The sequence below is a fragment of the Mus caroli genome, chromosome 8 (assembly GCF_900094665.2).
Source record: "Mus caroli chromosome 8, CAROLI_EIJ_v1.1, whole genome shotgun sequence".
Lineage (NCBI taxonomy): Eukaryota > Metazoa > Chordata > Mammalia > Rodentia > Muridae > Mus > Mus caroli.
Genome location: NC_034577.1, coordinates 100,880,271 through 100,890,737, shown reverse-complemented (window position 1 = coordinate 100,890,737; position 10,467 = coordinate 100,880,271). Strand labels below are relative to the sequence as shown.

Genomic DNA, 10,467 nt, shown 5'->3' with positions numbered 1-10,467 from the left:
TGAGTTCCAGGACAGCCAGGGCTATACAGAGAAACCCTGTCTTGAAAAACCAAAAATAAAATAAAATAAAATAAAATCTGTATCAAAGGAGGCACTGATTATATTTGTTAAGAAAACTGTTAACAAAGGATATGAAAAACAAGGCTATTTACAACTACTCCCATTGCAATCAGGTAATGAATGAATACATCCACAAGATACAGCCCTTTCTCCTCTAACCCAGTCTCTTTTCTTTTTACAGTAATACAGTAGTTTTCCTCAGGGGAACGAATGCTCTCCCATGCCCAATCATGTATTTCTAAAGAGGCTGCAACCCCAACATGAACGGAACACTAACTGAAATCAGTCTGTTAAATTCAACTTCTGTACTCTGTGTGTTAAGCTGGTAGCAGCTTTCCTTCCACTGAAGTTTCTGAGCTAAACATAAGCTGACTATTGTCCTTGGCAGATGTACCAAGTTATCTTTGAGAAAAGCTAGGTGAGTAGTCTTTTTATTCCCTGGTACTGCACATTCTTTCAATTTTGTAGTTCATTCCTTAAAAAGACTACTTAGCGCTGACTCTTAAGTAAAATAGAATTTAAGACTAAAAATACTAATTAGAAATTGTAAAACAGCTCATATACCCTTCTCTATGTCTAAATCCTAAGCCCCCTTTATCACAATATAAGCATCAAAAGAAAAAAGCACCTAAAACTGAGACAATCATGCTCAATGCACATACTGGAGAAAGGGAAAGAACATGCATGTGTGTCAGGAAGAGAATCAGCATGCAGAAAGATTTGTACAAAAGCGGCAGCAACTAAGGCCTGAGGAAATCAGGACAAAACAAAATAATAATCTTTAACTTAAATACATCTGTCCAGACAGTTTTCCATGCATCATGCACAGGAAAAGTAACTAAGAAAACATTTAGCAAATACTAATTAAATATTCATTATAGCCAGATCCTCTGGCAGAACAATCAGTTCTCTGGTTAATCCCAGTAAATATTTAAGCTAAAAGCCACCATTAAAAACAAAAAGGCAAAAACAAATCTCTGATCCACATAAAGGAAGAATTACAGTGGAAAGGCAGATGAGGGCATCATGCCTTTCCAGGTTCCTGGTTGCTCCCTCCATCCTACCCCTGCTGTCACAATGATCAGACTGCGAACTATAGGCTATCGAAGTGTCTCCCTGCCAGGAAAGATAAGATTCCCCAAGTCACTGTCATTCAAAAAGAAGTGTCCTTGCCAGATGTGGTCTCCACTCAGCCTACCTGTCCAAAGTGAGCAGGGTAGCCCAGCATGTGCATATATAGTAACTTTGCCACATTCCGACACCGGTATGTATTGTCTTCTTCTCTAAATGAGGACCGGATTGCAGCACATTCTTTCTGGATCATTTCTCGTTCCTCAGCTTGGGTTCGGGCTGTCCGGATGGTCCGGATCAGCTCCCGCAATCTGATGGGGGCTGGCATCCTCTGGATATGGAAAAGACATAAAATAGAAATGTTCTTATGTTTTGCTCCCCAAACCATTCGTACAACTTCCCATATAAAATACTGGCTGGTTTTTAAGAACACAAGGCTTGCTAAATCCAGCTTAGATATGATAAAGTTTGCTTATCCAAAAGGACCATGTGCAAATCCCAAAACTGAATAAATGTCTACAAAGACCACAAAGTGTTAACTACTAAAGAAATCAAGAAATCAAGTCTACAGGACATAGAACATCTATGTTTTTCAGGTGTGCTAGTTCATTCCTGTAATCACAACACTAGAGAAGCAGAAGTAGGTAAATTACCAGAAGCTCAAGGCCAACATAGTAAATTCTAAGTCAGTGTCAGACAACAGAAGTTGAACCACTACCAGTTACTGAGTCATGTTGAAGCGGACTTCCTTCTTGCCTCATGCAGATCAACAATCATGGGGTCACATTGCCATGGGGTCACAAAGAGTACACCCCACATCCATACTACCTGTGTATTATGGTTACATTTTATGACAAATGGTCAAAGATCTAAACTTACAAAATATTTTTATATTTATTATCTCATTTGTTCTGTTCTTTCTTTGGTTTTGAGTCAGCATTTTGTTATTCACATTGGCCTGAAATTGCTACTAAACCTGATACTCCTGTTTTCTGCCTCAGGAGTGTTGGAATTGAATGGTATGCACCACTATGCCTAGCTTATGTGTTGCTAGAAATAAAACCCAGAGGTCTATGCATGCTAGGCAAGCTTTCTACTACTAAGTAAATTACATACCCAGCCCTCCTCGGGCCACACTGTAAGGTAGAGATCATGATCCCCATCTTGCCTATGAAGAAATTTACTTTTAAAAAAAACTCAGCAATTTGCTCAAGAGCACAAGGTAATAGGTCAATACCTCAAAATTACACTCACAGATAAAATGACACATTCGTTAGGATTTGTTTTAAAGTACTCCAGAAAAAGAAATAACAGAACAAACAAAAAGAAATCCCAAATCTGGGGAGATAGAAGTTAGAAGAAGAAAAAGGGGGTGACAGGAGGTGGGGGCAAAATGTGATCATTGAAGAATACATGAATGTCCAGTGACCTGGTTTTGTGTACATGACATTTTCATAATCAAAAGCTTTTAGGAAATCCCAAAGCTTCCAGATAAGGGTGTGGTGGAGTTGGCAGAGTGCTTGTCTAGCATGCAGAAGGCTTGGGTTCAATTCCCCAGCACTGCCTAAATCATGCATGGTAGTAGACACCTATAATCCAAGCACTCAGGGATGAGGATGAAGAGTCAGGAGTTAAAAGCCGGCTTAGAATACCTGAGACCCGGGCTGGCAAGATGGCTCAGCGGGTAAAAGCACTGACTGCTCTTAGGTCCTGAGTTCAAATCCCAGCAACCACATGGTGGCTCACAACCACCCATAATGAAATCTGACGTCCTCTTCTGATGCGTCTGAAGACAGCTACAGTGTACTTAATGAATAAATCTTTGGGCCTGAGCAAGCAGGGACTGAGCAAGTGGAGTTGACCTGAGCAAGTGGGGCGACCAGAGCAACCGGAGCAAGCAGAGGTCCTAAAAATTCAATTCCCAACAACCATATGAAGGCTCACAACCAGCTGTACATGTACTCATCATATACATAAAATAAGTAAATAAATCTTAAAAAAAAAAAACAATACCTGAGACCCTAACAGAGACAGAAGAACAGAAGGAAGGTTGGAAGAAAGACAGAAAGGGAAGAGAGGGAAGAAAGGGAGAGAAAGAAATAGTAAAATTTCAATAAACAAGGCATTAAACAATTTCTCACTGAAAATAAGATGCTTAATAGTTAAGAATCTATTTAAAGAGCCATTTCTTTAATAATAAACTATAAACACAGGCTTCAGGATAAAACATTTGTAAGCAAACTGGTATGCTGCATATGCAGTATATAACAGGAAAAATGCAAAATGCATGTGAGAACACAGCCGTTATTTTGATCAAGAACGGTGACTGCCCAAAGCCCAGTCTATGTTCAAAAAGTAGGCTTTTACTTAAAACTCAATTCATGGAGAAAAGTTACCTAGCAAAGCATGGCGGCTCAGCCTGGAATCCCAGCATTAGGGAAGCTAAAGTTGAGGATCAGTACAGGTTCAAGGCTAGATACTCTCAAAGGTCAAGCACAAACACTACTGGAAAGAACAGGAGTAGAGCCGAGTGGTAGAGAGCTTGCCTAGCATGCACTAACGCCCTAGTTCGCCCCAGCACCTACAAGAGCAGGGAAGCTCTGCTAGAAAAGTGTTTCTCCACAAACACCCAATGGCTCTACAAAGCAAACAAAGACTGTTAGAAAAGCTTAAATCTAGTCCAAGAGCATGTATATAATCTAACTTGGAAAAAAAAATCAAGACCTTAAGCTAGGTAATCAGTCACAGAATCACAGAAATAAAGTCCATGCCACCAGCGTGATTTTTTTTTTAAGCTCCAGGACAATTTATTAATAGAGTTTGAAGAAAAACTCCAGAAGGCAAGCTGTAAATCTTGACAGCAGCCTGGAGGAGAGAGAAAAGAGGCCAAAAACATGCTGTTTGAGTTAGGTCAGCATGGAGTCAAGTCACATGACAGATGAGCAGCACCGTGACCAGGAGGGGAGCTGCGAGAAACAATACAAGGCCTAAAGCCTAAAGTAGCAGAGAGTCAGTCACACTTGGGCTCAGGCTAATACCCAAAAGACAAAAAGAAAAGGCGAAGGGCCAAACTCAGCAGAACTTCATGAGGGCTCTAGTGTGAGTGCAGAGGACAAGAATTCTGGGGAGGAAAAGTATCTTATTGTGAGGACACTTATATAATCTCCTACTTTTTAAGCATAGCTTAAAGAAGATACTCAGTGACTGACTTGCCCACTCCAGTTAATTGTTAAGGGACAAGACATTCTTAAGGGAAATGTAACATTTCCTCCTATTAAGATGTAACCCTAAAAATGTTTAGGAAATGAACTAAAATTGAGGGATATAACTCATCTCTACATGACAGTCTAGAAATCTGGTTCCAAAGCTTTTCACGGCAGAAGGTATTAATATCTAGGCCGAAGTTTTAGCCCCTTCCCTCACAGATAGCATCCAGGCAGGGATGCTTAAGAAGAGATAAGAGAGCCGGGCGTGGTGGCGCACGCCTTTAATCCCAGCACTCGGGAGGCAGAGGCAGGCGGATTTCTGAGTTCGAGGCCAGCCTGGTCTACAAAGTGAGCTCCAGGACAGCCAGAGCTATAAAGAGAAACCCTGTCTCGAAAAACCAAAAAAAAAAAAAAAAAAAAAGAAGAGATAAGAAATCAGAGCTCTCTTCTGGTATTTCTAGCCAAAGAACCAGGGACACGTGTGAACTACTGCTTCCACTGTCCCTGACTTGAACTGCCCATTCAGTTGCTCTCTCCTGTAAATATCTTTGGTCTCCCCTGTCTTTAAAGAACTGAGGCAATAAATGAATCTGACGTCTTCCTGGAGTAGGTCTCAGATAAAGAAGTTGGGGTATCCCTGCAGTAAGTCCATCTAAGAGACTGACCATAAAAAGCCAGTGAAGAAAGAAGTCCTTGGCTGGTGAAAGAAAAGTGTGAGTGAGAGAAACAGTTACTAGCGTTACAAGACCCCGACAGAGAACTAGAAGCCAGAGCAAAGTATAATTTAAATGCCAATAGGTTTTTATGGAACAAATTTCCGGTCGTGGATGCTAAATATATCATATATAATAACAGAGAATTAGTTACCTATTGACTCACTCCTGTGGTGTTGAAGTTTCCCCAATACTAGGCTGTCTACAGCTTACAGAAAAGCAACATTTTTTCCCCTGAGTTGTTACAACTTACTACATTAGTTGATATCTTTATATACCATAATATTAACAGGCTCAGATTGAGAACAAAAGTTAAACTCAGGTGGGGGAAAAACTGGGTAGAAAGCCAGTGAAATGTCTCATCTGGTAAAGGCACTGCCACCACACCTGATGACCTGAGTTCAACCCTGGGAACCCCTATGGCAGAAAGAAAATAGACTCTGAGCTCCACTTGCACAAACATGATATACAAGGCCACTCTACACACACACCTGCACACACTTCCCCACCCCCATACATAAATAAAATTGGACAAAGTTTTTAAAAACATAATCTATTCTTTCTTATTTTGATTTCTTTGTTTAAAGCAGTGAAGGGTAGGATGATGGCTCAGCTTGCTGCCAAGCTTGAGCTGATCCCTGGAATTCAGGTGGCTAAAGATAATCAGCTCTTGTGCGAGCATGCATACACACACACACAAACACTCACACAAAATAAATAGTAAAACATAATTTTAAAACAAAGAATAGAAATAAATTCAATTAAAATTAAAAGGGGGGGGGGGAACACCAGCGCACACCTGCAATCCCAGCTCTAGAAAAGCAGTAAAGCAGAGGATGGTGAGTCCAAGGCCAGCATGCTCTACACAGCAATACTGTCTCAAAAGTAAATTTTTTTCAGCAAATAGAAATAAATAACAAATGAGAAATATAAGAACCAGGCCTGGTGGTGTACACCTATAGTCCAAACAATTAGGTTGACTCGAACAGAAGGATCATCTGATCCCATGAGTTTGAGACTATTCTGTGCAACATAATGTGCTCCATAAAAAATAATTAGGAAGCTGGAGAGATGGCTCAATAATTAAGAGCACACGTTGCTCTTGAAAAGAACCTAAGTTTGAGTCCCAGAATCCAGGTAGCAGTACACAACTCTCTCTAACTCAGTTCCAGGGGATCTGATGCCCTCTTCTGGCCTCCATGGGCACCAGGCACATACATGATAACACATACATACAACCTACATACATGTGAGCAAAACACTTATGCATATAAATTAAATATTAAAATTTTAATAATTAATAAAATCTACTAAGCTCTTACTTAAAAGATGACCAAGGTAGTCTCACTTAAAACAGTCATTTTCTTTGCCACTAGATAGAACCTATAGGAAATGAAGACTAGAAAGGTCTCTATAGATCTGAACCAGGTGTCAAGTTGTTCAGAAAGAAGTTTCTGAGTGGCTGATTGAAAGACAGTACCCTCCAAACATTCAAATCAAATCAAGTTGCCTATTAAGTTATGCCCCTTTTAAACTTTTATGTAGGACAGAACCAAGATAAACAATGGAACTCATACCTCCCTTTACCCTTATTCTATGTAAATAAATCTATAAACGGGAAAACAATAAGGGTTGTGCCAAAGTGTTAACAAGAATGAAGTAGTCTATGGAAAGAAAACACTGAAAATAAAAACAAAACAAATCAAAAAAACAAAATCCAGGTGGTGGCACCCGCCTTTAATCCCAGCACTCGGGAGGCAGAGGCAGAGGCAGGTGGATGTCTAAATTAAGGCCAGCCAGCCTGGTCTATAGAGCAAGTTCCAGGACAACCAGAGCTTCACAGAAAAACCCTGTCTCAAAAAATATAAAACAATGCCGGGCGGTGGTGGCACATGTCTTTACTCCCAGCACTTGGGAAGGAGGCAAAGGCAGGCGGATTTCTGAGTTCAAGGCCAGCCTGGTCTACAGAGTGAGTTCCAGGACAGCCAGGGCTACACAGAGAAACCCCGTCTCGAAAACCAAAAAAAAAAAAAAAAAAAAAAAGGGGGGGGGGACGGGAGGGGAGGGGAAGGGAGGCTTCCCTTCGAGGCTTGCTCCAAACTTCAATAAGAAACAAACATACTACACAGTATGTACATAACTGAACTGCAGCCAATAAAAGCCAGGCATCTTAAACTCAGAAAACTATGGGATCTGGTACTTAATGAAGAAATTAAAGGCTGGAGAAATGGCTCAGCTGTTAAGAACACTGACTGCTCTTCTGAAGGTCCTGAGTTCAAATCCCAGCAACCACATGGTGGCTCACAACCATCCATAATGAGATCTGACACCCTCCTCTGGTGTGTCTGAAGACAGCTACAACATACTTACATAGAATAATAAATAAATCTTTAAAAAAAAAAAAAGGAACACAGTAAGAAAAAAAAGAAATTAAAAATAATAATAGTTTAGTGCCCAGGGGACTGTGTCATAAAGTGTCGTGTATTTCAAGAAAACAGAATACAAAAAAAAAAAATAGCATCAACACAGCATTGTTCAGATCTAGTTCAAAGTAAAAGGGGGAATAAAAAAACATGGAATAAAAATCAGTTTCATAACATAATATCCTCCTTGTTCAAATCAGTGAATCCCCCTACCACATGAGGAAGTACTGAATAATTTTTACTAAAAAAATACAATCACAGGCCGGGCGTGGTGGCGCACCCCTTTAATCTCAGCACTTGGGAGTTCGAGGCCAGCCTTGTCTACAGAGGACAGCCAGGGCTACACAGAGAAACCCTGTCTCGAAAAACCAAAAAAGAAAAAAGAAAAAAATACAATCACTCAACAAATGTTTGCTGACTTTTTTTAATGGCAGATATTCCAACAGGTACTTGGGCCCAGAATGGTTAACATATTTATTCTTAAGAACTCAAAAGTGAAGCTCGAATCCCAGTACTTGCAGGCCAGAGGACTGGAGAGTGGGGCCAATAGGGCTATCAGACTCTGTCTCAAAAACTACTAGAAAAACTCAAAAATTTAGTGAGAAGGACAGAATTTAAATTCTAGCTATACAGTAAAAAGAAACAAACAAATGGCAAAAGAAGAAAAGGTTCATACATAAATAATTCAAATTTTGTCATGGCCAAAATAATTTAGTATTATTCAGGCCTTTTTTTCTTTTGAAATGAAGGCTTTTTACAGACTTCAGAGTTTTTCCACTTTGTAAAGATAATGGAGGACACAGACTGTGCTAATTTGCCCACTCTGTCTGTCTAGCACAGTACCTCAATTACCGATGGTATTTTTGAAGCAAAAACAGTCAGTCATACCAAGTGAAAAAAAATGTTATCCATGCCTACTTGGGTCAGATTTTGTAAACACTGGAAAGATTATGAGACTCTGCACATTTTCAGTGTTCTTGGTTTTCTGTTGTTAACTTTAATTTCAAGCTTGAGAAAAGGAATTGTACACTGAGAGCTTTAAGTGATAAGCTTGGGATCAATTACCTAGCTCCACCACTTAATAGCTGTGTGTCCTTGAGTAAATGACTTAAACTCTGACATCTTCAGTTTCCTCATCTGCAAAATGTGGAGAAAGTACCTATCTCAAAGGGTTATTGCAAGACTTCAATATAACACAAATAAAATAAACACAAAAGAACATACTATTCTAGCCTGCCACGATGGCTCACCCCTGTAATCCCAGCACTCACAAGCCTGGAACAAAAGGTCAAAAAGGTTAAAGCCAGCCTGAGCTATGCTATATTGGAGAAACCCTGTTTTTTGAGCATTTTTTTTAAAGATCATTTTCTTTTAAAATAGACAGTGCAGAAGGGTGTGACCATATCCATGGAAAAGATAAAGATCAGCCCCAGCCCCTGGCACATCTGTGAGAGAAGGACACAACAGCAGGGACAGCATGAGATATAGGATCTTTGGTAACATTTTCTTTCTGAGATGGATATTGGGTAAATGAATATTTATTATTGCTCACCATGTTTATGTCTGAAATATTTCATATTTAAACTAAACCATGAGAAAGTACCTATCTCCAGTCCTGAAATAAAAAATTCTAAATTTAAATATATCTAATCCATGCAGTAAGTAAGCACTGTTATCACATTATCTGGAAAGTATAAACTATCTGGTTGGCCATGTCTGACTTCAACTGGCTATATAACTGCTGACCTTCAAATCCTAATCTGTCTGCCTCTCTATCCCTACACACACACACACACACACACACACACACACACACAAGCTGGAATAGTAGGTATGCACTACCACACCAAGCTTTATTTTTCAAAGTACTAAAAGACCACAAAGGGATATGGCTGTAGCTTGATGATACAGATTGTGCCATCTATCCACAAGACCCTGGCTTCAATCAACAATACCAAAAGAACAACAACAAAAAGTGCTGGGGAGATAGTTTACCAGATGCGCTGGCTAGCCTATGTCAACCTGAAGTGTAAGCCAAATAAACGCTTTCCTCCCCAGCTTGCTTTTTGGTCATGGTGTTTTCATTGCAGCAAAGAAACACCAAGACACCAACCAGACACAACAGATACTTGCTGTGCAAACATGAGTACCAGACTTCAGATCCCAGCACCAACAAGCCCCACACATAGCACATTCATGACTGTACAGCCAGCATTGAGGATTGGGGAGGGAAGAGAAGCAAAGACAGGAAAAACTGGGTTTTCCTGGCCACCAGACTATGCGAAAAGATAGTGATTGAATTCCAGGTTCAATGAGAGACCATGTCCCAAAAGACTAAGGGGAAGAACAGTAAGATATGCCTACACACATGAAGATGCTCGCTCACACACTCGATCGCACACAGAAGGGAGGGAATTGAAGCTATCTAGTTAGTATGCTAGCAAACAGCATTCAATGGCTTTCTAAGGTCCTAAGTCTTTCTTCAATTTGCTAAACTCCTAACTCTATGTCCAACCCCACCTGGTTTGTTCAGTGTTGGAAAATCAAACCTAGGGTCCCTTGCATGCTGAGCAAGCAATACATCTTCAACCTGTAAAATTCATTTTAGAAAACTCTGCAACCCAAACTAGAACTAGAATTCCTCCTGCTCATGTGCTAGAATTACAGGTATACAAAGCCATGCCCAGCCATTTAGAAAATGCTCAGTCCAAAAGTTAAGTGAAATTGGGTTTGGGGGCTTAAATTAAATGAGGTTATTTTAGATATTCAAAGTGTAATTAGAATTATTACCACAGCACTGCCTGCTCTTCCAGAGTACCCAAGCTCAATTCCCAGTACCCACACAGCAGCTCACAACTGTAACTCCAATTCCAGGGGATCCAACACCCTCTTCTGCACACAAGTGGTACAGACGTGCGTGCATACAAAACACCCATACACATAAAATATAGATAAATCTCGTCGGGCATGGTGGTCCACGCCTTTAATCCCAGC

The 10,467-nt window shown here is 40.2% G+C and overlaps 1 protein-coding gene across 2 annotated transcripts in view; it reads right to left on the bottom strand.

Moving 5' to 3' along the window:
- The window catches only part of Ap1g1 (adaptor related protein complex 1 subunit gamma 1), an 87,263-nt gene that overhangs the window by 60,795 nt on the left and 16,001 nt on the right, over positions 1 to 10,467 (bottom strand). For both annotated transcript variants that reach the window (XM_021171150.2, XM_021171151.2), the window contains exon 2: positions 1,259 to 1,462. In XM_021171150.2, the coding sequence (XP_021026809.1) occupies positions 1,259 to 1,459 (201 nt within the window). In that variant the 5' untranslated portion in view covers positions 1,460 to 1,462. The remainder of the gene's footprint in view (positions 1 to 1,258; positions 1,463 to 10,467) is intronic.